At 44.6% G+C, this 27,386-nt stretch overlaps 1 protein-coding gene across 2 annotated transcripts in view; it reads left to right on the top strand.

Moving 5' to 3' along the window:
* LOC146806134 (sodium-dependent proline transporter-like) overlaps nt 1-27,386 on the top strand; it is a 309,885-nt gene that overhangs the window by 142,868 nt on the left and 139,631 nt on the right. For both annotated transcript variants that reach the window (XM_085623473.1, XM_085623474.1), the window contains exon 2: nt 19,084-19,312. In XM_085623473.1, coding sequence (XP_085479599.1) covers nt 19,084-19,312 — 229 coding nt within the window. The remainder of the gene's footprint in view (nt 1-19,083; nt 19,313-27,386) is intronic.

The following is a 27,386-nucleotide window of genomic DNA, read 5'->3' as shown; positions in this document are numbered from 1 at the left end:
TACACCTCCCTTCCATGGGAAGCCAGTTGAGGGAGTTGAGAGCTGGAGTGATGTGTTCAAATCTTTTTACTCCAGATACGAGTCGAGCGGCCATGTTCAACACTGCCTTTAGAGGGGCTAGGTGAGCTTTTGGAGTCCCTGTTAGGATGGCGTTCCCGTAGTCGATTTCAGAGAGAACTAGGGATTGGACTACTGTCTTGAGGTCATCATGGGGAAGAAAAGGTTTCAATTTCTTGAGGTGATTTAGAGAGAAAAGAGCACTTTTTGCAGAGTTCTTGATGTGGGCCTCCAAAGATAAGTTCTTGTCAAGGGTGATGCCTAGAGACTTAGCTGAGTTGGATAGGACGATGGGGCAGTTTAGGGCGACCAGATTCTTGAGCCACTCTTGGATTGGACGATGGTTGCTTTTTGGAGAGAATAGGATTAGTTCTGTTTTATCTGGGTTGAGCTTTAAGTGGTTAGCATTGAACCAAGTTTGGATCTCGGTTAGAGTGGCATTGAGGTGTTGGATGTCGCTGGGAGACTTGATTTTGAAATAGATTTGGATGTCATCAGCGTAAAGGTGGTAATTCACTCCATCTTTTTTCAAGATGATTGTGAGGGGCTCCATGAAAACATTGAAGAGGGCCGGGGTGAGGATTGAGCCTTGCGGGACCTCAAGTGTGACTTTTGTTGGCTTCGAGAGGCAGGAGTTGATTTTAATTTGTTGCGAGCGGTGTTGAAGGAAGGAGGTGAACCATTTTAGAACTGTGCCATTGATGCCGGAGCGCTTCGACAAGGTCTCCAGAAGCGCTGGATGATTTACTTTGTCGAATGCCGCAAATAGGTCAATAAGGATGAGTAGGCAGGCATCCCCTTCATCTAAAGCCTTGTGAATATCGTCAGACACGTTGAGCATAGCTGTTTCCGTGCTACAGCCTTTCCTGAATCCTGATTGAAAGGTGTTGAGGAGGTTGAACTCATCAATGTGTTTGTTGAGTTGGTGGAGAACGCGTTTCTCCAATGTTTTTGCAAGGAATGGGAGGTTGGAGATAGGTCTGAGGTTGTTGAGATCATTCGGGTCGGCCCCTGTTTTTTTGAGAATGGGTGTGATTTGTCCAAGTTGAAGGGAGTCTGGGCCACAGCCTGAGGTGAGAGAGGCGTTGATGATTTTTGTCCAGAAAGGGGAAATGGTGTGGCTAAGTTCTTTTATGATTGTGGATAGGATCCATAGTGTGGGAGGAAGGTTTTAGGTTAGAAATTATACTGAAAACCTCATTTTCCGACATTAGCTCAAAGTCGGACCAATGCGCATTGTTTTTTAGCTGGAGGCAGACCTGATTGTCCTTGGTAAGAAGTCTTTCTGAATGATCAGGGGTGGTTAAAGTGGGGCAGGTTAAGAGGGAAGGAGGGTTAGAGGTTTGGATGAAGGATTCATCAATTTTCGAGACTTTATTAGTGAAGAAGGTGGCAATTTCTTCAAAACGCTCATTGGTGGCTTTGATTTCTTGAGAGGGAGTGCAGTTAGTTTGGATTTTGACAATGTTGAAGAGTGCTAGTTGGCTGCGGAAGAAAGACGCCTTTTCACTGAATGTGTTTTTTGTATGCTTGCCGAGCAGCTCTAAGTTGCGCTAGGTGTAAGGTTGAGGGGTTTAGTCTCCAAGACCTTTCTGTTTGTCTGAGTTGACGCCTTTCCTCATTCAGATCCACGTTAAACCAGGGTTTAGATTTGGTTCGCCTCAATTGTTTGAGTTTGAGAGGAGCTACTTGGTCTAGAACCTCTGCCATTTTTGAGTTAAAGTGTGTAGTGAGGTGATTGGCCATCTGATGAGGGTTGGAGTTGAAGATTGGCATGAATCCTGGATTCACGTTCGGATAAGGGGATTGCTGTGATATTTCTGGTCCAGTGTTTGGGTTTGTCATCACAAATAGGTTGGTGGAAGACAAGTGCATCAATCTTGAACAGAATGAGGTGGTGGTCGGACCAGTCATTGGGAGAAATCGCTCTGAGAGACCAGATCATTGCTGGTAATGATCGCATCCAGTGTTGCACCTGTGATGTGAGTTGGTTTATTGCAGAGCTGTTTGAGGTTATATATTTCAAGTAGGTTGGATAGGTTCTGGGCAGTGTGGAAATATGGATTTTTATGATCAGTTATGTCCCCTATCTTGGACCCCAACGGTTTCATGTATAAATCATAAGTACATGTATGTTCCCTCCAGTTCCAGTTATGAAGACGCAAACACATGTGCGTCCACCGCCAACATGTCCTCTTTCAGATCCGCCATGAATGGGCCGGATATTCCATTCCTAAGTATGAAAGGCCACCGGCTTTATATGGTTCACTTATGCCATTTTACAGTCCAGGCAAGTAGGCCCTGATTCTGCCATCAAGCTTTTCCTGCCTTCTGCCTCTGAAAGCTCCAGTCTGAGCTCGCATCTGTATCCATGAACTTTGTCCTACTCCCTGCGCAGCTAACGGTGCCTGACATCAGCCTGTTGCCTGCCAAAAACTGTATTTCACCTTCGAAATTATCTGCTCCGCTCCCTATCCAATGCATTCCTGTCTAGTAATTTAAGTAAACATTCTTCCAGCTACCGAGCAAAAGGCCCGGTTTCTCTGTCTTTATGCAAGTAATTCATAGCCCTGTTACTATGGAAGATTTTCTGCCCCCGCATATTGTGTAGACACTTAGACGCTTTCACACGCACTCACAGTCAGTATAGTCAGTATAGAATAAGATTCTACTCTAAGAGACCTCTCTTTTGGATAACATAGTTCTTTAAACATAGGATGTTAGATATGATTTGGGATTAGGTTGACTTGACCCTCCAGACTTCTGTCGCCACATGTAGAGCTAAATGTCAAGTCCCCTTTACCCCCTAGTTGCACGTCAATCACACGTCATGCCGCTGCGCGCGCATTTCTGCCAAGTATTTCTGCTGACATTGCGAAATTCTTTCATGGAACCACCCTATTATGACATCATACTTGATGACGTTCTCTAGTTACGCCCAGTTACACCCACTTTTGCTACGCATGTATGTTTTATCTTTACTATCAATTGTTACGCCTCCTGCATTTGCTTCACTGTAATGCCTATTGTATAAAAATGATTACTTATCAATAAAGTACGGTCTTCACTTCCTGAACCTTCGTGGTGATGGAATCTGGAGCTCATCAATTTAAATTGATTTTGGAATAAAGCCCGTTCCGAACCTCTAATACCACGGATTCTGCCTCTTATTTTACTGAGCTATTGTTATAGATTTTCCGCATCAAATTAAGTTCCGGTAATTAAATTATTTACCACATAAATGGTGCCCGAACAGGGACACTTTCTCATCTCACGCGCCGGCGGTGCGTTGCAGGCCCGGTCTCCTGTCACAGCTGGACGGACAACAACGCGTACCCACAGGATTTCCTGTATCTCCCTCCTGCCGAGCCGGGGTAACTGAGGCTGCGATCAACACCCAGACGAGGCGGTGAGAAGTGCGAAGTATCCCGACCAGAGCCTAGCTGAGAGAGCAAGATCCGAGGTATACAGAGGCCCACCAGTTTCCGAAGTTTCCGAAGTTCCGAGTCGAGTCCAGTCCGGTTCAAGTTCAGTTCAGTTCCGAGGCCTTCCGTTCCGAGCTACCCGGTGAGTACCATTATCGGGGAGGCGTTCTGACGTGCACATAGGTTGTGCCGGTCAAGACGGGTTTGGGTACACAAATCCGGTCTGCACTGTTTCAGCAGTGTATCTGTACTGTTTAGCAGTATATCAAGTATGTCTAGTATATAATTCAGATTTACCTAGTTAGTATCGAGTATTATGCTTAGTGACTAGTTTCCTTAAATGACCGTCATTGTTTATTCATTAAATGTTAAATGTTAAAATGTTTTAAATATGTTCTGTATATTGTGGTGTGAATGACTGTTCATTATTGTGTTTTATGGTATTAAACGTGTTCAAAATTAGGTATCAGATCAGTTCTCAATATGCCGCTCTTTTCGAAATTAAGACAGATCACCACTAGAAAGGGGGTACTCGAAGAAGCTGTTCCCATTCCTCCTAGGGACACTCCAGGGTACTTCATGTATCATAAACATGGCCTAGACGCCATATTATTTCTTGATCTATGGGTAGACTACACCAAGGAATTACCAGAAAGTCAGAGGTGGCCCGCAGCTGGGACCTGGGATGCAGATTGCATTATGAAAGTAGAAGAAGAATTGTGGAAAAAGAAAGCTAGACAGTCACAGAAAGATGCCATTGAATTATGGCGTAAAGAATCATATAGACGCACAGAAAAAGCGCTCAGACAGGAAGAGAAAAGTAAGGAGAATTCAAACAAAGTTCGAGAAAGTGTATTAATTGAAGAAGGTAATCGAGTAAAGTCCGAACAAACAGACAGACAAAGAAATGCCCTTGTGAATGGTATGTATCCTCTTCTGGCCGAAGGATTACCTAAGGCTACTCCGGAAATACCAAAAGACTTGCCACCCCCATTGTTTCCGATAAAAGTACATCCCAAAGGGCATCCCAGATCCGCAGAAGATGTTTTTCTTTCCTCTTATTTAGACGACGCAGCTCCCGAGTATGCTAATGCTGCGCCACATAGACCGTCTGCCGAGGGGGTTCAACGCCAAGACCCTCCTTCGTCTGTACCTCTGCAACAGCAAACCCCGACACAAGTTCCGGCAAGCACATCTGTTTCTACATCTGCATCCACACCTATGGTTGCTATATCACGTTCAACGAATCCTTTCACATCCAGCACCCCAGGTGGTGCTACCGGAGGTACATCAAGCATTTTTTCTACGCCACCCAGAACAAATAAACTTTCCTTTCAAGAATTAGCCCACCAACGCACACCCAAACTAGTAACTCCCAACACGCTCAAGGAACTTCTAATAGATTGTAGATATGACCCTGTGCCCGGAAAAATGGACGAAATGATGCTGGCATCATTACGTATCCGACGAGCTGCAATATACTTAGGGAAGCTACCAGGAATGACGGCACATTTAGAAAATATATATCATTTTGTCCAGTCAGGGCGAGACCCTGAGAGTATTACCAGAGCCATGGAGTACCAAAAGGTGGAAATACAGGGGGAACTGTTACGTTTCCTCATAAACTGTGTGATCAGAAATCAAGATCAACCAGGGGTAAGTCCGGAAGAAATGCAAATTCTTACCACATGGGGTAAGAATATATCAGAGGGGAGACACGATAAACGATCGTGTATAGTAGCTATGAGCCGAAAGATCCGCAAAGAAATAGAACGAATACACGAGGAAAGATTAGCAGTAGACGAACCTGAACAAACCGAGGACGAGGAAGAATTAGAACTGCCCACAGGACAGTTAGAAACCATGGCCTATGTAGGTAGAGGAAGATCTTGCAATAATACTAGATGCTTTACTGATCCGATATGTCCGATACGTCCAGATAATAACAGAAAATTCCAAACTCCTATAATAAATATAAGGTCCCCCGAACATTCATTCCAAGCCGCTGACAAATTACTCCGAGAACGAAGGGGTTATCATATACTCGATTCCATGGACGAACAAGAATTAGCCAGGTCAGCCGTACACTGGGTTGATAGTCCTGGAAAATATGGTGATGATACACTAGCACATACGTTTTTGAACCTCGCCCCAGATGAACAGCGTTTAGCTGGTATCTACATGATTCAACAACTTCTTATATTATATAAAAGCCAACACTCCGATCCTGGCCCCTTACCTGATATATTGACTGAATTACTCACGAATAAATGGAGAGGTTCCGGTACTAAGTTAATTAGAGAAATACTAGAATCTAGAAGACAGTATATTCTTTTTGTATGTCCTGAACATGTCTCACTGCCCATCAAGGAAAGAACGACGTATTACATGGATAGACAGAATCCCTTACGCGAAGTGCATCCGATAAAGGGTGATGACAATGAGTTTAAACGTGTGTTTGTATACATACCCATATCCAAAATAGAACTATTAGAAATGAAGAAAGTGGTACCCAGTCATGACAAAGACCCAGCGGGTTTCCACCGTGAAATTAAAGATATGTTACTCATGGGAGAATATACCTACCCCGACATTATGACAATATTGAAGGTATTATTGCCTGCGGGCATTTACGAAAAACTCAAGGAAAAGGATTGGGAGGTGGGAGACCAGAAGATAGATTGGACAGCATTAGAAAACGAAGAAAAAGCTCGAGGTCCAGGTTCAGGGCTCGGGGACAAGATCAAAGCACTACCAGGTCTACTAGTACAGGTACTGCCACGTTTATTAACTACGAAAAAGGAAGACTGGGGTGCAATCTCAGCCTGTAAACAAAAATCAGATGAAGACACTAGTGATTTTTATTCCCGATTTGAGAAATGTTTTGGTATAAATAGTGGAATAAAAGCAAGTAGCGAGTCGTATCCACACCTGTTTGTGACAAAGTTAGTTGAAAATGCCTTGCCCCAAGTTAAGAATAGAATATTGAAGTTCGAGAGTACCTGGCAAGGTAACACTCCATCACAAATGTTACAAATGCTACAGTACCATCACAATAGGATTAGAGAAGAACAAGAACATGAACATAGACGCATGAAAGACACGAAAATGAAAATGCTAGTTTCCCAGACAGTGCCAGCTGACGGTCATAAGAAGGGTATAACACAGTCCAGTGTTTCAGCAGGTCCTGTTAAAGGGACGTGCAACTATTGCAAACAGCCAGGTCATTATGTACACGATTGTCCCGTTTTAAAACATAATATTGCCATAGGTAACGCAAAAGAAAGACCAAGACCAATTAGACAGGATCAGAACCAACAAGGAGCCCCGCAGCATGCACAGTCCATGCCAGCTCCGCAACAGTCTATGCCAGCTCCACCACCGCAGCCTATTGCTGCCACACAAACAACGACCCGACAGATGTATCAGACCGCACAGTATGACTATCCTGATTATCAACGATACTCATGAAACAGCCTAGAGAGGGAAGTTGGCTTACCCCTTATTGAGGTCCCTGTAGATCAAGAAGGACCTTATGTACACAGTGAACTGTTAGGTCAAGATAGAAAATTCTTACTTGATACAGGGGCAAGCCGAACAACAATAAAACGTAGTGAAGTACCAGGGGCACCCCTCTCAGGCACACAGAATATTTCCCTTGGCTTTTCAGGAAAACCTATCATTAACGAAGTAACACAGCCTCTTCCACTTACGATCGGTCCCTTGACACGAACTACAGATTTATTACTTACTAAATCATGTCCAGAAAACTTGTTAGGCATAAAAACTTTGAAAGCTCTAGGAGCTATTATATGTTGTTCTCCGGAAGGAGTAAGATTGTTTTTACGGGATTACAAAGGGCACTACGTGTCCCGAGACATGGATCACCGACTACAGACTTTACCGACACATTTATGGGCACAAGGCCCTACAGATGTTGGTTGCATGAACATTACACCATATCGAGTCACACTAAAGGCAGGAGTGGTACTTCCACGAATGCGACAATACAAGTTACCCCCAGATGCTGTAGTGGCTTTACTACAAATCATTGACGAGCTTATTACCCAAGGAGTGGTTGTGGAAACTGACTCCAATGTATGTAATTCACCGATAATTCCGATTCTTAAACGAACCGATCCAACAGCCCCGCCAGTATATCGATTGGTTATTGATCTGCGCGAATTAAATAAATGCATAGTACCACAATACCCCGTAGTCCCAGACATTTCTTCATTACTGACAGCCATTGATTCCGAAGCAACATTCTTTACTGTAATTGATCTCAAAAATGCCTTCTTCAGCGTCCCAATAGATCCGGAAAGCCAATACTTGTTCGGATTTAGTTTAAATGGACGTAGCTTTAAATTCACACGCGCACCTCAAGGATTTACAGAAAGCCCCAGCATTTATAGCCAAGCACTGAAACGAGAACTCGACAGTATCCACATGCCAGTCAACACTGCCCTGCTCCAATATGTCGATGATCTGCTGATCACCGCTAGAAGCGAACCTGAATGTGAAAAAGCCTCACTGACGGTTTTACAATTTTTGGCCGAAAAGGGGCACAAGGTGTCCCCTTCTAAGCTGCAATTCTGTGTCCAGCGAGTTGTTTACCTTGGTCACTCGCTGTCCAAGGAGGGAAGGCAGCTTACACCAGATTGCATCCAGCTAATTGCTAATATGCCAGTACCCAAGACACAAAAGGAGGTGCGGGCTTTCATAGGCCTCACTTCATATTGTAGGCAGTGGATCCCTCAGTATGCATTTCTAGCAAAACCACTCATTCAATTGACAACACAGGAGACAGCCACATCGACTGTTCTCCCTTGGACTCAGGAACATACACAAGCTTTTGAAAGCCTAAAGAAAGCCTTATGCCAAGCACCTGTTTTAGCAACACCATGTTACAATAAACAGTTTACACTCTTCGTTACAGAACGCGAAGGTACTGCCTTGTCAGTACTCACACAGGAACAAGCAGGATCACACAAACCATGTGCTTATTTTTCTAGTACATTAGATCCCGTAGCTCAGGCTTTGCCTGCGTGCCTGAAATCAGTGGCAGCAACAGCTTTAGCAATCAGACAAAGCGATGCCATAGTATTAGGACATCCATTGACAGTACAAGTACCACATGCAGTAGAGGTTCTCTTGAACCGCACACAAACACAACACTTGACTATAGCACGACTCACTGGTTACGAATTAACATTGTTTCAGCCACATATAGAAATCAGACGTTGTAGTACATTGAATCCTGCCACACTGTTACCTATAAATGGAACAGACCCACTAGCACATGATTGTATTGAAGTTATCACTATCACGACGAAACCCAGACAAGATTTGACAGACGTCCCATTGTCAGACCCAGACCTGACGTTGTATGTAGATGGTTCATGTATGAGAACAGGTACAGGAGAGCTAGTGGCCGCTTATGCAGTCACAACAGACACTGAAATCATTGAAACTAATTGCATAAATACCTTGTCCGCTCAAGCCGCAGAGCTCATCGCTCTGACACAAGCCTGTATTCAAGCCACAAATAAAAGAGTCAACATATACACTGATTCACGTTATGCATTCGGAGTTGTACATGACTTCGGCGTGCTGTGGCGAGAGAGAGGTTATTTAACTTCTCACGGCGCCCACATTCAGCACGGACCCCTCATTCATGCCTTATTAGATGCAATACATCTACCCACTGCAATATCAATTATGAAATGTAAAGCTCATACGAAAGTTACTGATATCATTTCTCAAGGCAATGATCTAGCTGACAGAACAGCTAAACAGACTGCTCAAACTCGAACATCCGACATGACAAAGACAATAGTCCCGACACCAACATATTGTATGATGGTTAAGGATCCCGCTCTTGACGTAATCGACATACAGACACATGCTACCCCAGACGAAATAAAGAAATGGACTGAATTAGGAGGGATCCAAACGGATCAAGGATGGATGACAAAGGAAAAATCTGTGTGGTTCCTTCCTGATTCAATGGTCCAAGTCGTTATTAACACTGTACATAGTCCAGCACATCTAGGAGAAAAAGCTATGCTAGACAGCATTCAACACATTTGGTTCAACAAACATTTACGAGCAGCAGCTAAACAAAAAGTTCGTACCTGTATGATCTGCTGTCAGTTTAACCCAGTAAAAAGCATTCCCGTAGAACAGGGTGGATTTCAGCCTCCTGATCACCCTTTTAAAGTCCTCCAGATGGATTATATCCAGATGGAACGATGTCGAGGATTCAAATATGTTCTCGTAGTTGTCTGTGCTCTTTCCCGTTGGACAGAGGCATACCCGGTTTCAGATTACACTGCCCCGACTACTGCCAAACAGTTAGTTCGAGAATTCTTCCCACGGTACGGTTTACCACGTGCTGTCTACTCAGATAACGGCCAGCCGTTCTCATCCGAATTAATGAAACACGTTTCACTTTTGTTAGGCTATCAGTGGAAATTTCACTGTGTCCGACACCCCGAGGCAGCAGGTCTCGTGGAACGACATAATCAGACCCTGAAAATTAGATTGTCCAAAATTTGTAGAGAGAAAGGTGTCGACTGGGTAGTAGCCTTACCCGTTGCACTCTTTTACATGAGAATGGTAGCACACTCTCGAACAGGGCTATCCCCTTATGAGGTGATCTTCGGTAGACCACCAAATATGTGGGGGACGCCTATACCACGCAAAATAACTGATATTGACTGTAATATGCTGACAGATTACTTGGCTTCCTTGATGTCTGCACTACAATCTTGTCGTTCACAGGTAGCTGCAGCCTTTCCCGACAACACCGAGGTGAAACCCCATGACGTAATTCCAGGGGATTTAGTTCTAGTGAGGAACTTTGATCGGAAGTCTCAGCTGGATCCTAGGTGGAAGTCGCCTCAACTCGTATTGTTAACGACGAGGACAGCCGTGAAGATCGAAGGTCGCAAAGGCTGGATACATTCAAGTCATATCAAGAAATTTCATGGACTACCGTCAGACGTAAACGACACACCTTGCGTGTTTTCCCCGATTGACTCAAAACTTCCTTTGGTTGAACTGAATAACCACGAACTATATAAACTAAAACTTAGGTCTAACCAGTCAGGCAATTTGATTGTTTAAGTCCTCTCCAAGGTGAATCGGTCGAATTTGTCTCTGACATGTACTCCTTAGACCTGTGTAGAGAAAGAAACAGAAGGATAAAGCTGAAACGACATGCGTACTGTAAATCACTGCGTAGTCATTGCACAGTGACGTTATTAATTTTGTTTTTCTTAAGTCTTTTAATAATTACTGCAAGTATATTGTTGCACATATATTATCCTATTTCTAGACATGTTTATAATGTTACTGCTGAACATTCTTTTAGTGAATTACCTCCACATGAATTGTCCTATAGATTTGCGCTGCGCAATAACACGTTTATTAGTATGTTACATCATTCCCATCAGGTTAGCAATGCTACAAATTGTTGGATATGTGGTCGACTCCCTCCCTATCAGAACTATAAAGGAATTTTTCCTCTCTTTCCATACCCGTTCACACACAACGGCTCCTGTGGAGCATGGTTTAGTTTAATTAATTCCCTAGATTCGAATTCTGCAGTTTATCAAGACAACTGGGTATGGGGAAATCTGAACTTAGGTTTACTTAAAGTCTGCTACCCTAACAAGGAGGGACTTCCCAAAAGAACAGGAACTGATCTAGAAAATGAAGTATATGGATTAGGTAATTTTACGCTTAATCTCATGATCCTGAATGTCGAATCCGAAGCTACACCAATTTTGCCCGCCATGTCAGTATTTCCAGTTAAAGGTGAATTATGTGTAAGAAAGAATGGTTCCATACATATGGGTCATAGTAGATGCACCACTGTAATAGAATTTAGTGATCAAGGCAAGTCTACATTTAGAGCTTCCCGCCATTCCTACTTCATATGTGGTCAGACGGCATACATACGTTTACCTCTAGATTGGGATGGTACCTGCTACATCGGATTCCTTTTACCGCCTGTTTTCCTAGCTCCTCCTGATTATCATAGAAATACTCATTTAGTACACAATAGAGAAAGGAGAGATCTCCCAATAGTCGATTACACTGAGACCGCATGGGAAAAATACACAGATTTCAATAAAGGTCTCTTTCCCTATATAGGTACAGTTACCAATAGTAAGCTGATACGTAGATTAACCAGAACCCTTGAAGCAGTAGTGAACGAAACTATTTCCGCCTTAGGCAATTTAACAGAAGAGCAGTCTGCTATGCGGATTGTTGTGCTTCAAAATCGTCTTGTCCTTGACGTCATCCTGGCCGATAGGGGCGGAGCTTGTAGGGTCATCGGATCAAGTTGTTGCATTTTCATACCAGAAAATTCGCCATCTGTATATAAAGCCATAACTCGCCTTCATAAGATTGTAAGCCAGATACACCAGAATCCAGGCACCTGGACTTGGTCCGGTTGGTTTTGGAGTGTATTATCTACCTTTGGATGGAAGGTCCTATCCTTCCTAGGTATTGGCTTTCTCATACTATTCAGTTGCTGTCTATGTCTACAATGTGGACCAGCGATCTGTGGTCTGTGTGCCGCATCGTGTATTCCACCACCAAGATTTCATTCATCCCAGAAGAAAAAAGAAGAACAAATGATGCTATATGAACAGATCAACGGATTGATGAAGATTGATATCTCTTGACGGGCAAGTAGGGGACAAGGAGGGAATGTGGAAATATGGATTTTTATGATCAGTTATGTCCCTTATCTTGGACCCCAACGGTTTCATGTATAAATCATAAGTACATGTATGTTCCCTCCAGTTCCAGTTATGAAGACGCAAACACATGTGCGTCCACCGCCAACATGTCCTCTTTCAGATCCGCCATGAATGGGCCGGATATTCCATTCCTAAGTATGAAAGGCCACCGGCTTTATATGGTTCACTTATGCCATTTTACAGTCCAGGCAAGTAGGCCCTGATTCTGCCATCAAGCTTTTCCTGCCTTCTGCCTCTGAAAGCTCCAGTCTGAGCTCGCATCTGTATCCATGAACTTTGTCCTACTCCCTGCGCAGCTAACGGTGCCTGACATCAGCCTGTTGCCTGCCAAAAACTGTATTTCACCTTCGAAATTATCTGCTCCGCTCCCTATCCAATGCATTCCTGTCTAGTAATTTAAGTAAACATTCTTCCAGCTACCGAGCAAAAGGCCCGGTTTCTCTGTCTTTATGCAAGTAATTCATAGCCCTGTTACTATGGAAGATTTTCTGCCCCCGCATATTGTGTAGACACTTAGACGCTTTCACACGCACTCACAGTCAGTATAGTCAGTATAGAATAAGATTCTACTCTAAGAGACCTCTCTTTTGGATAACATAGTTCTTTAAACATAGGATGTTAGATATGATTTGGGATTAGGTTGACTTGACCCTCCAGACTTCTGTCGCCACATGTAGAGCTAAATGTCAAGTCCCCTTTACCCCCTAGTTGCACGTCAATCACAAGTCATGCCGCTGCGCGCGCATTTCTGCCAAGTATTTCTGCTGACATTGCGAAATTCTTTCATGGAACCACCCTATTATGACATCATACTTGATGACGTTCTCTAGTTACGCCCAGTTACACCCACTTTTGCTACGCATGTATGTTTTATCTTTACTATCAATTGTTACGCCTCCTGCATTTGCTTCACTGTAATGCCTATTGTATAAAAATGATTACTTATCAATAAAGTACGGTCTTCACTTCCTGAACCTTCGTGGTGATGGAATCTGGAGCTCATCAATTTAAATTGATTTTGGAATAAAGCCCGTTCCGAACCTTTAATACCACGGATTCTGCCTCTTATTTTACTGAGCTATTGTTATAGATTTTCCGCATCAAATTAAGTTCCGGTAATTAAATTATTTACCACAGCAGTGGAGTCTTCTGGGTTGTTCCAGTGGATATTGAGGTCACCCAGGAACACGTCTTTAGTGTCTGTCATGGAGAACCGTGATATTAGGTCTGTTAGTTCTTCGGGGAAAAGGCTACGCTCTCCTGGAGGATGGTAGATGGTGTGGAATTTGATGGCTGAGGTACCCTTGGCAGTGAGTTCGACACCCAGGTATTCAAACAATAGGTATACTGCAGGTTTAAGTTTGGTAATCTGTATTCCTGCCCTTGTGGATGATGGCTCGTCCTCCCCCAGTTTTGATCGGTCTGTCTTGTCTGATGATGGTGTACCCTGGAGGGGTGAGAATGTCAAGAATGGGGGTGGAGTGGACATTGAGCCAGGATTCAGTGAGAAAAGCGATGTCAATTTCTTCAGCGAGTAGAGCATCAGCAATGTCTGTGGCGTGTTGTACTGCTGATCTGCAGTTGAGCATGCAAGAGAGGACAGGGAGCCTCGATGATGGGGGGGGGGGGGTAAGGTGGATAGAGGAGTATTGAGCAGGAGGTCTAGGCGAGTGGACATTTTTAGGGATTCTGTTAGTGCCGATAATAACAGGGATGGGGAAAGGGGCTGACTTCTGGCTCAAAGCGAGGTAAGTCATTGATCTCATCAGGTTTCGGTATCGAAAAGGGTTGGCAATCCCGGTTGGGTCGAAGTGCTTGACTCGCTGATGGACTGGAGGGACGAGGGGTGCACTGTGGGGGCCAAGGGAGCGGTGTGGAGTGGGAGGAAATCTACCCGGGGAGAGGGAGCACGGCGGCTTGGTCCTGTTGAGAAGATCTTGTTGTAAGTATAGGAAATCCGCAGCAAGGGAGTTAATTTTCAGCTCCATTGATCCAAAGATGGATTGATAAATAGAAAAAAAAGTAACGCGAGCATGTGGGGTAAAGAATACCAGTGAGGGGGTGCAGCACAGATGGTGGGGGAAGCAACACAGGTCCAACAAACGCAACACTGAGGACGCGGGTGGGGGGAAGCAACACTAAGGGCACAGGGGGGCAAGCAACACTGAGGATGCGGGTGGGGGAAGCAACACGAAGGGCACAGGGAGGCAAGCAACATGGATGGCGCAGCAAGGGAAGCAAATGGAGACAGGGCAATGTGGGAGGGTGGAAGCAACTGAACAAGAGATGGTAAGGTGAAGGTAAAGCTCCCAAGAAAGCGGCTCAAAGGACGACGCTGTATTAAAGTGACATTTTTATAATTCATGAAAAGAAATGTGCCAAGAAAAGCAGGCCCTTACACTGAATGCTAAAAATGTGTGCAGTCTGATTGAATGCTTAATAAAAGCACGATTTAAGTTTTTTAAATTTTAATTAGGATTGTTAACTGTAAGAAATGAAATGTGTACGTAGAAGTATTGTAAAGGCCCTTGATGAAATAGTGTAAAACTGATGGTGCACGGGAGACCAAGTGGTAGGGAGAATCTGTATGAAACGGTGAAGACATCGAACAGCTCAATGGAAAAGGTGTTGAAAGTAGAATTTTATAATGGAAAGAAATGTGCTGGGAGAAGTGGGAGCTCACCGGGAATGGGGGGGACACATGAACTCTCATGGAGTGTTTTCAGAAATAGATTTAAAAGTTCCCAAAAAGCAGGCACTTGTGGGAGGATAAAAGAAGTCAATCGGAGAGATGGTAAACAGACGAGAGGGATAGAACCTAGATTGGATGGGCTTAAATAAATGAAACCATTGAACAGAAAGCAAGAAAAAAAGTGACAAAACAAAAAGCCAATTGAAAGTAGTGGGCGGAGTTGCTTTCCAGGTCAAATATAGACATATCCTCATGTCTTTCGCTGCCACACAGCTGCGCTGTTTGTAAGGCTTCGATGGGCAAAGGTAACCCTGGGATCACAAGAAAATGTTATACAAGGATACCCGGAAGAGCAGAAGAGAGGAACGAGTGAGGGGAAAGAGTAGTAAAGAGAATGCGATTGGGAAGAAGGGTCAGATTTAAATGTGCTAAGTATAAGAAAGGGGGAGAGAGGGAAAGAAAGAAAAGAACATGAGTGAAAAGGGGACTGAAACGAGGGGTGCATCAAGAGGGGAGAAGAGGCAGAAAGAGGGAGAGCCACAGCTTGGTAAGGAATTTGGCAATAGAAAAGGGAAGAGGGAAGGAACAGAAAGCTAGAACCATGAGCATCTACAAAGACATAAAAGCACTGCCAGGGTGGCTCAGGATTTCAGGTCTATGGGGGCGGCCGTGGGTGCGTGGGCCATGGTAATCCAATAGGCCATGCAAGTAACAACTCAATTAATTTCTTTCCACTTTGCCTTATATGGTCTTCATTAACCAACTCGATGCATGTAGGCGTTCTACCGCTTTCTTTCCTCCTGCCGCTGAAGCTTACCCTACTGTGTCCTTCAGCCTACAAAGCCCACACCTTGTTGTGTGCGGCATCATGTTGAGTTTATACCCCTCTGCATAGTCTCCTCACAGCCAAATGCTTCATAATTAATATATGGGAAGATGACCCGCCTCCGAAGTAGAACAGTCTGTGGGTCAACGTGGGCCATGGGGTAGCTAAGCGAAATGTAGCAGATAAGTGGATGGCCGCGGAACCACCGGTCCAATGACATGGACTGGTGCATCCTTGCAGAGAAGACAATCTACCAAAGCAGGGATGTCCAAAGAAATGGGAGAAGATATGGTCCCCGTGGAGGGCCTTCAAAGGGGTCATGGATGAAAGGGGAGAGCCCAAAACAACCACTTAATCAAGAGAGACTTCCGGCGGGGTCAAAAGGACTGACTTAATCTCAAGAGAACTACATGTTATGCTGTATAATGTCTGCTGCTGTATTTTATTTCTTGTTTGTGTTGTCACTTTATGTTGAAAACGAATAAAAATAATTCGAAAAAAAAGTATTCTAAAGTGAGCTTTCCAAGGGAATTCCTGATGTTCCCTGCCGTGTGCTGGGTACAAGAACCTTTTGTGGGGCTTGGCTCCTTGCCATGCTGTGGTTTCTGATCTGCCACAGGTTGGGTACAGTTCAGGATAGCACCCTCTGTAGTGGTGAAGGAGCAAGGAAACTGGACACGCCTGACCTACATTAGGAACCCTTCCGGCCTCAGGTGCCTGCCGTTGAAATCCACCTCACGGGGTGGCGGTGTCTGAGAGCGGCCCAGGACAGCCTGGCAGAACGTCTTGAAAGAAAAAAGTAATGGAGGAGTTATTGGGGTTTCTCTGCTGGGGGCTCGGGTGTGCCAGATTGATTCTTTTTTTTCACAACGGAGGATTACATGACATTTAACCTTTAGTACGGTCACATGTCGCAAGTTTTTTCATAATTTTTTATATTGTGGTATTTTGTTCCCTCTTGATTGTGTTTTTTTTTTAGATTATGTGTGTATTTATTGGTGATTATTACTAATGCCCTCATTTAGCCGAATTGTGTATAATATTGTGCCTTACAACGAGCAGTTTTATCGTTGTCTTCTCATTGGCCTACACAAGCTCATTTTCCTGCCTCAATCTCGTGACCGTCCTGGGAAGCAAGACTAGACCGCTCGCACGTTGTTTTAGTCAGTGCAACGGTGTGTAAAACCAGCACCATGTTTCTTCCCCTGGAGACAGGAGGATCCATGCTCGGGATGCTCTGACAGACTCCGGCCCATATGAAATAAAGCATTTTACCATAGACACAGAATGGGTAAACCCCTTTGATACATGTGGCCCCTTGTCTTTGACTGACCGTGGGCAGTATGGCTCCCTGGAAGGGCCATCCTTCAGAGGAAAGACATTCAGGGGGGATAAGTCAATTTTCACAGATCAGCAGAGAGCACAGTGGGCCATATGTACGAACACATTTTCCCATAGACACAGAATGGGTAAACCCCTTTGATACATCTGGACCAATGTCCGGTTTTGTTAGTCTCCAGTTAAAATGTTCACTTTTTTTCATTTCTAATGCTCAGCTGTGCTAATAGTTTTTCATTAATATTACGCGCCAGGTTAGCATATAATAAAGCTTTGTAATGACATCATTAATATATTTGTTGAGTTATCAGTGACTCCACTTAAAGTGATCAACATTCTTGGGTCTCTGGCAAGCCTGGAATATTCTGTGTACTGACCCATGTCAGTGATTTGACCAGTGTGACCTCCGTCCAGTTTTACTGCTCTGCTGCCCCACAGGCTACCTACACCCATCTCGGGACAATTAAAATCTACAGGAGGGAGGCACCACCCCCCGGCTTGCGTCACAGATTCTATTGTTGGGTGGACTTCCAAAAATCCTTCAATGGTGGTGTTAAGTGACCTCTCTGTTTAAAGAGGCGTTTGTAATGTAACGCTCTGTTGTGACTTAGAGTTTAAGCCTTTGCTGACTACACTAAAGCAGTGAGTTAAAGTTACGAGCTGCTTTAACAGCGTCACGTTCACATTGCCTCCAAGTTAGGCCCGTCTGCTCTGTGCCACTGATACCAGGGGGTTCAGCTCAGGCTAATTTGACTTTACTGATTCACCCTAACAACCCCAATTTCTTACATGTTCAATGTACCCCAGTTGGCTGGATAGAAGGCAGACTCTGCTTTTTGTGTTATTCTAATTCATGACCTCCAGAACACCATATGTGTCAGCGGTGAACATTCAGCTCACTGAGCCACCCTTCTGTAATACCAGGCCACACACTAAAGGACCTCTTCTCCATGTAACCCCGGGCCTGGCTTGGAGTGGTGATGAACTCTGACTTCTGCATGAAGAGCTCAGCCCGGAAGTGTAGAGCTCCCTTCACTGTAGGGCCTCTCACTGATCTCTCCTCTGGACTGGGCACTTCCTCTGAAATGGGAAGGCTTTCCATCACTGGTGAACTCTACATCGGCCTGCGTTGGATTCTTACAGGTTTTCCTTCAGCCATAGTTACCCCTTCTGAGTGGTACATTCCATACCCTCTTCTGTGCACATCTCTGCATGCACGGCGAGTGCCGCACAGATGCTCTTCTCGTCAGCCATTCCTCTGGTTTTCCATCCCTCCACCCACGTATTTCCTATTCCTTTATATTACTTACACTCCCAATCTTCTCTTCATCTTGGCTGCAAGGCCGGTTCTAGGATTTTTGGGGCCCTGGGCCTAAAGGGAATGTGCGAGGCCCCTCTAATTTGCATACATGACATATTCAGGGCCCCAGAAGCTGCTATGTTCAGACTCCTCCTGGTCGGCAGGTCCTCCTCTCAGCCACCGACAACCACCTCTTTTACAGCTCATTTCGGGCTTAAGGTGTGAGAATTGCTTGGGGCTGAGAGTTAAACCTGTGTGGTGCTAAAGTGTTGACAATGGGCGTCCCGCAGTGTCTTTGAGTCGGCAGCTGGGCAGGAGGTCTAATTACAGGACAAAGTGCATCTCCTTGCAACTGGGACACCATCCCTAAGAGGCAGGGAGGGCCCCACCCCTCCCCTCCCTCTTATGGGCCCAGTTGCAAAGAGACTTTTTTCAATTGAATCGGCAGGAGCACAAGAGGGCTGGTGGTGTGTTGAACTGGCGCGGGGCCCCATGCTGGTGGGCTGAGTGCGACGCCCTGGGCAGCTGCCCACACTGCCCATGCCTAGTGCCAGCCCTGCTTGGGTGTATCCACAAATGTGAAGTTCTATTGTTTTCATGTGCTTGTGTTTTTCTTAAAATGACCCCTGTGACCCGGAAGTACATAAGTGTGTTTTTATTTGCAGGGTAGCCCGGCACACCTCAATGGAGTCGTCTTTGGGTACGATGCCTCCCAACAGCAGAGCAGCCCGCAGACCCCAGGCGAGACCCAGCCCTCCTCCCCAGCTGCACCCTCCATCCCCCCACGGCAGACCTGGGGCGGGAAATACGAGTTCCTGCTCTCCTGCATCGGCTACTGCGTGGGGCTGGGCAATGTCTGGCGCTTCCCCTACCTGTGCTACCGGAACGGCGGAGGTGAGTGTCTCTTGGTTATCTACCTCACACATATTCCAGCCACTGAGTGACCACTGGGCTGACTGAAGCACTCTCATGGCGGCTTTGGCTTTGGAGCGGGATGTAACTTCCAGTGGGGCAGCAGGTGCAGTGACACCGGGGCCCACTGAACCCTGATAATTTCTGTATTTCACATCAAATAGCCTTTGAGTCTACTCTAGAACGTTATGTTATGTTTGTTCTCTGGCCTTTGAGTGTAGCACCTTGTACGGTTCAGGACTTGGTGCCAGGCGCTAGAACTGGAGAAGCAAAGCATGTCCATTTAATGAGGAAAAGCAAAACTTAAACCGACACATGGGGGAAAAAAAAGAAAAACAGCCTTGATTTGTAAAGATTAGTCTTGGACGTCACTGTGACTCTTCCGGTGAGATTGGTACTAGCACGAGTGTTGCCGAAGGTTTCAGGAAACTGCACGTGGATTTTTGGGGTTCATTCTCTCTCCTCAGTGCTGAAAGTGCTGGTCCTGACTTGAGCAACATTACTTGGCTTTCGACGCTCAATTCAAATTTGGCCCCATGTTTATTGGTCTATTTAGTAGCAATTTCCTTGATTTCTAGAACGGGTCAATAACATTTACCGATGACCCCAAAACACATTCTTGGAAAAATGGCCATTCAAATAAAGTGTTTCAATAATATGATGTCATAATTCTCATTTGTAGATGTTATCAGTTTGTAAAGCTCATGTTGTCATCTTTCCATAACTTCAGGGCGCTGGAACACATGCAACAAAGGGGACCAGTATATGCAATGAATAGAGAAGAATAACCAGACCATTAAAGTCATGTCGGGTTATGTAGCACCATTTCTGACATCCCTTTACTGCAGAACCGGATTAATTTTAGGCAAAAGCTTCCTTAAACAGTTAGTTTTTCATATGTTATCTGAACCGGATGTGCTTGGGCTCAGCTCTGAGTTTGGGATCCAGGGCGTTTCCGCCCTCCATGAGCATCCTATGTGTTTCAGACCGCTCAAGGGCAATGGAGGAACCAGGTGTGATGATGCTGACCATACATTATTATGAGGGATTTATTTTTTTGCCTATGTTTGTGCCAGCCTTCCCCTTGGATGCTGCAGAGTGACTTGAAGTGAATGCCAGCATCAGTGGGAGCTTCAGATCCAGTGACACACGCTCATGTCTCCATAAACCAAGACACATCTTGATGCTTGACTTCGAAGCCTTTGGTCTTTCATCACTTTGTCAAAACACTTTGATAGTTTATGGGCCACAAATAGTTTGCATATCTCAGTCATTCGCTGAAAATGTACCAAACCTCACTCCATACTGGGCTTGTGGTTCTCTCACCCTCCTTGAATGTCTCTCTGTCTCTGCTCACCTCTTCAGGACAGGGACAGCCCCTGCCCTCCTTCGCAGTCACCCAAGAGTGCCCCAGACCTTCCCTAGGGTTCATGAGCAGTTACTAGTGAGACGAAACCAGGACACGTGATCCCACCAAAGTGCAGCTGTGGCTTAACAGAGGACCACATCTGGAGCAAGACAGACCCTCCAGAAATACCCGAGTCCCAACTCTTGCCATATATCATTGATCAGAGTTAATAACCCTAACAAGTAGTGACCTGCAGCTAGTTACCCGCTTACTTTCATTAACGACTTGCTAGCTTAGGGCTCCTTTAACTCATCTTTGATCTCTGCGTGTCTGGTAAAGATGGACTCTTGTCCAGGATGGCTTCAAGGAATCTACATACTAGTGACTTGACACTAGCCGTGTCTTAGACTGTCCAACCCCTGGGCATAGTCCCGGTTCCTCAGCTTTGAGGTCGACTGCTCTAGCTGTTAGCCCACATCCTCTCCATCTCAACAAGAATCTCTTGGATCAAAGTGGAACTCTCAAACAGCTCTCCCCCCCTCAACTCCCTGACATTCCCTTTCTGATTACACCTCGCATTCAAACAATAATCCAATCTCTCCTTGTTTTTTTTCTCCCTGATTTCGTAAGAAAACCTCCTCAGGGATGTATCGGATCTCAAACCCTTTTCTTTCTTGGCAGATCCATTCCCTTCCGCTGTGGCTTGGGAGCTTGCTCAGGCCCTTCTACATTGGCTTTCCATCACCAATCCATCTAATTGTACTAAATTGCCTCAAAAATACACGTGTAAAATCCCTCTTAAAGATGAGCTGTGATTCCTCGAATGTGGAACATTCCCAAACTATCCAAGGTCTGCCTTTGTTTGGCATTGCTTATTACGAAATATGTAACTTTACAGCTGATAAAACATATCTCTGCAAATGATGAAATAAAGGACATCCCAGCTCCCGCCTTCTCCTAGATCCAAGAAGAGCCTTGGATACAGATAATCATCAAATTATGCTGGACACTTAGAAAAACAAGATGGGTGTTGGGAGAGCGGTCTTACGGTGTTTCCACTTCAGTTCCTCTAAACATTCACAGATGGTCCAAATTGATCAAAAACTTTTCTGTTCCCTCCTGCACTTCATACTGTGTCCATCCCACTGCCAATTCTTTTTAATATCTTTGTAGGGACTTTTGGTGAAGTCTCCAGAATCTCCTTCCAATAATATACTAAAAAATACTTAGCCCGACCTCCGACTGGATCCTCCTAAATATATTATCAAGTTAAAATCCACATTCAGGTGCATCCAGAAATGGACGTAGAAAAAGCATCTCAAATGTGATCCCTTGAAGACTTACTTTCTCCTCCTAATGCTGCCAAAAGACCTCATCTGGCTTGAATCCCTAAAATCTGTAGACCTCACCCGTCATCTGGCCACCACTGCAAAGTATCTGGTATTTCTTCCCGACTCATCCCAAACCTTAACCCCTTCTGTGCCACGCCCTTTCCCCCTCCTGTGCCGGGCGTTTTATTAGTGGGTGGGGTTCATGACGAGATAGTCTCATCATGGGCACAGCGCGACCGTGCTCCATGACGAGACTATCTCGTCATGGGCACTGAAGAGGTTAAAAGCGATAGCAAAGCTTTGGTTAAATCTGCCAGATTCCCCCTTCGCAAGCCTAAGTTCAAACACATTCTCTCCTTTCAGGATAAGAAGCTGGGAGTAGACTCTTTGGTAAACTCTTGTTTTGGTAGGCCCCCCGCTCACCTACCATAAATGGATTAGGCATTCTCAGAACACTGCAACATGCTTCAGCAAGATTCATCACTAATGCAAAAAAAGGAATTGTGTTACCCCGGCACTTGTGTGTTAAAATAGCTCCCCAGTGAGGCATGCGGCACCATGACACCTGCCCGGCTTACCTGTAAAGCTCTGGATCACCTTCTAGCCTAACACTATGTGATATTTAGATGCCTCATACATTGCCTAATACATTGTGTACATTTCCCACATTATTTACCTTCATTCCCAACTCTTGTTGATGTATGGCGTACTTAAACCTCCCACACTACCCAACGCCTAGGTTTTACGATTTTCCGCTTCAGTTGCTTACTTTTATCTTTTAACTTCCTAGCCCTCTATTGCTTGTATGTTCCTACCTGTATGAACAATGGTGGCTTGTGCAAAGTGACCCTTTATTTTATACTCCTGCTTACTCTCATGAGTTTTTTACTTCAACCCTGATCTTATGCAGTCTGTTCAGTTATCAGTTTTTAGTGGATTTCAATTATGGTTTCTTAGTGTTTTCCAAACCATTTAAAATCAGTCCATATCAGTTTTTCTTCAGCTTCCTAACCCCCAAAATAGACAAACACTGTTTTCCAGTATTTACAAAGCACGTTTTTGTTTTGCAGTGATTGTTGAAAAGTACATATTTAATTTAAAGGAGAAGTAATGGGTGCTATGTCGTGTCTTCCCATTGGCAGTGTATCCAATGGACTTATGTTAGACTGTTTCAAGCGTAGAAAGACTGTGCATTACGCTCTTACTCGCATATCATGACCTCTCTCCCTTCTAAGCATTACCTCTCACATTCCCCCTGTCTGGGTTACAGGACTGTTAATGGATTTACAAAGTAGGAGTGCTATACTCAAATGTTTTCATAAATAAATTCCTGGACACAATTGTGCAGTCAACATTGTAACTATGAACTCAAAAACTCCAGGAGTGGAGGTGGGTAAACATCCAGGGTTAAGTAGAGGTATCACGCATAACAATGGGACGCCTTGCAGCTATGAATTTTGTTGATATGTAGAAAGTTTTGCATCATGTTTTAACAACTATCCCAAGTGCACGGAGACAGTACTCTTTTTACAGGTACCTGTCACTACACCTTGTATTGAACGTTTAAAGCTTGGGGTGTTTGGCAGTTGACCTGCTATCAAACCGGACTCGTTAGATAAGGGGCTGATGTATCAACGGATTCTGTGCCTCTGGGTAAATGCGATAATATATATTGTCCAAGGTTCTTATGAGCCATCCATTTCACCAATCAGTGAAAGAATTAAACCGTGCCAAAAGATCATATATGTTGTGAATAATCCTAGATTCTCTGCAGTGTATTAAATAATTTGATCTGACTAAAAACATGGTCCTCAACCCTGCACCTTTACCTCCAGTACACAAAACTGGAGGAAACGAAAGGAAGAAGAAACAATATTTTGACATCTATACAATTCAGAACTGAAGAGAAATAGCCTTAGACCAGCCTTTCTTGTTGCTACCTTGCATAACAAAGTTGCATTGTGTTGGCCCTTTCAGGAAGACATAAAAATGACTCATTCTCCCTTACTTTCCTTTCTGTGGATGGCATTTGAGTTTGTGGTTATGCTGGTGTTTATACGTTTACACTGAGGAGGGTTGTTTCCCTTAAGTGGGTTTTATCAGTTATCATGCATTTAAACCTGAAGCAGGATATGCAGCCCAGTCCTCTTGCTCATAGACTCTACTGCGACCAGTGGTGCCCCATGCAAAGCGCAGTTTTGTTCTAAATATGTAGTTATTCCCTAGTTTGTTCTTGTGGTTTGTTTTGAGAATCTAGGCTGCTCTATAAGTTCTATTTAACTTACACACTTCAAAATGCTTATTACTGCATAGTTACCTAATTGTTACACCTTTGAATTGAAGTCCTTTTTAATTCTAAGGCACTGCACTTTTATAAAATGTAATGCATTGTTAGGCACCTTATGTCATTGTACTGAAATCCTCTAAAATTCTGAAATAACCATGTTGTAAATGACATTTGTTTTGTGTCTCCAGTTATCATAAGGTGACTCCTGCCTTGTGTTACCCCGCCCACCTTAAGTGCTCCGCTTTATAACCATGTTGGTTGCAGGATGCACTATATAAAACAAAACCATAAATACAAGTAAGGAGGTTAGGCTGTTCAGGAGAACTTACAGCCCCCCTAAGAGGTGGGCGTGGAGCTCGGGATCCCACCTAAAGGAGAGTCCGTTTCAGAGCTGTGCACCAGCAGTAGTTGGATTCGCTTTCTCTAATGCTTCTATCTTGTGGCCTGAAAGTGGAAAGCTTTGAAGTCTAGATGTTCATAGGGCATGTGTGTTAGGTGTGCCTCGTACCTTGATGGTGGCAAGCCCCGAGCTTGCAGCATGACCTCCAGAGGATCTTGGCTGACCAAGAGTTATCCTGGTGCCTCATGTATTTTTTCCTTTCTTGCACATAATTCAGTCATGTATATGAAGTAAGCTTCCACAGCTTTCCTCACATGCTATGAGCGTGTGGCCGTTTTGTGTTGGAGACACACTAATTCTCTGATGTGCCTGTTAAAGTTGGCCAAGATTTGCTTCTCCGCATGTTCCTTTTAAAGCTAGCCAAGCTCGCATTGCTTCTTTGCCTGTTGTGCCTGTTGAAGCTAGCCACACTTTCACTGCATTTTACTATACTGTTTTGTGTTGGGCACGCTTGCACTGCATCTCCATGTGTTGTGCTTGTTGAAGCTGGCAAAACTTGCATTGCTTCTCTGTGTGTTGTGCCTGTTGAAGCTGGCCAAGCTTGCATTGCTTCTCCGTGTGTTGTGCCCATTGAAGCTGGCGAAGCTTGCATTGCTTCTCTGTGGGTTGTGCCTGTTGAAGCTGGCCAAGCTTGCATTGCTTCTCCGTGTGTTGTGCCCATTGAAGCTGGCGAAGCTTGCATTGCTTCTCTGTGTGTTGTGCCTGTTGAAGCTGGTCAAGCTTGCATTGCTTCTCCGTGTGTTGTGCCTGTTGAAGCTGGCCAAGCTTGCATTGCTTCTCCGTGTGTTGTGCCCATTGAAGCTGGCCAGGCTTGCCCTGCTTCTCCGTGTGTTGTGCCCATTGAAGCTGGCCAAGCTTGCCCTGCTTCTCCGTGTGTTGTGCCCATTGAAGCTGGCCAAGCTTACATTGCATTTCCGTGTGTTGTGCCTGTTGAAGCTGGCCAAGCTTGCCCTGCTTCTCCGTGTGTTGTGCCCATTGAAGCTGGCCAAGCTTACATTGCATTTCCGTGTGTTGTGCCTGTTGAAGCTGGCCAAGCTTGCCCTGCTTCTCCGTGTCTTGTGCCCATTGAAGCTGACCAAGCTTGCCCTGCTTCTCCGTGTGTTGTGCCTGTTGAAGTTTGCCACGCTTGCACTGCTCCTTTTCTTGCTGAACCTGTTTGTGTGAGAGAATCCTGCATTGAAGCTGTGTGTGCTGTACCTGGATCTGTGTATGATGGAAGCGCACACTGCTACCTGTCCATACCTCGGTTGTGCATAAAGCTTTCAATCCCTCCTGAGCAGTACCTTCTTTGTGTGTGAGTGAAGGTTGGACTGCTGCCAGGTGTACTCCACCTGCCTTGGGAGACAGACATGCTTTGTTGCTCCCTTTCTGCTATGACATCATTTTCCAAGTGTTGGAGTCATTTTCAAGGCATGATAGTTTAGTGCAAGTAAGAAACCGGCCCTACCTGGATGATGGGTATGCGCTGAAAAGTAACAACGGGCTAATGGCAGGGATTAACAAATAATGACAACAAAGAAAAAGAAGGGAGGGTAAAGCAGATAAGAGAATAGGATGTAACCAGGAATACCACAGATGAGGACATTTGTAAATAAGAGCTGCAAAAGAGTGCAAAAGTAAAAAGTGATGCAAGAGGAAAAGAAGCAGGGAACAGAAGAATTAACCGATAAACTATAGAGCGAAGGAAATTGGCAAAATCAGTTATAAACCAGCTCTGGTAAAACAAATGGGTCTCACTGTTGGGACCTGTTGGCGATGCCAAAATCTCGTACTGCATGCAAAAAGAAAAAAACCAAATCAATCAAATACTGGTGATTGGTGCGCGCATGCATGATTACTCCTGCATGCCTACAAATTGACGCTATTGTTCATCATTTACCGAGATATATATATATGAGAGGGAGAGAGAGAGAGAGACCCAGAGAGAGAGAGAGAGAGAATATATATTCACTGAAAAATAATAAAACAAAGGTTACAGGGACATTATAGTTGGGCATTAGCATTGAAAAAACCTTAAAAATGCACTGAAAAAAAACAAAGGTTACAGCGATGTTATAATTTGGCTCCGGTTTCACTTGTACAAAACCCCAAGTGAAATTCAGCAGTTCTAGTTAGCTTAGCTAACTTTAACTTGTGCCCCCACATACACTGCTTGACCTTGCATATTACATCGCTCATAACATGGTCACTGACATCTTATTTTTAATTTTGCAGCGGATTCATGGATCCACCAGCGAGTCTGCAGCAAAACAAACCTAAAATTCTTTTTACCCAAGCCAAGGGTACCTGAGGGACCCGCCACCATATCTGGGGGGGTCAGGGTATTCCTACCCTGCCCCCTTTTCTTTATTTTTTACTTTGTCTGTGGGACTCTGCTTCAAGCCAAGTCCCAAGATGGATGCCAAGACTTCCTGGTTGAAGTGTTGGCAGCCAATCACATTTTAATAGGATCCGCGAGTCCACCGTAAGGACTCGTGTCCCCAGATATCTATATTTAATTAAGTTGGATATCTCAAACTACTGAACGTATTTACACCAAATCACAAAAAGCACACTTTCTGGAACAACATCTAGGTTTCTACCAAATTTGGTGTTAACCGTTCAGCGTTTCGAGCTGTAGTCTTGTTCAAAAATGGAAAAATCCCCATAGGCATAGCATGGGGAAAACATGTTTTGGGACCACCATTTTT

This window comes from Triturus cristatus, chromosome 8, assembly GCF_964204655.1.
Source record: "Triturus cristatus chromosome 8, aTriCri1.1, whole genome shotgun sequence".
NCBI classification, from domain to species: Eukaryota; Metazoa; Chordata; class Amphibia; order Caudata; family Salamandridae; genus Triturus; species Triturus cristatus.
Note: the sequence above shows the minus strand (reverse complement) of the source record. Positions and strands in the feature narration are given on the sequence as shown.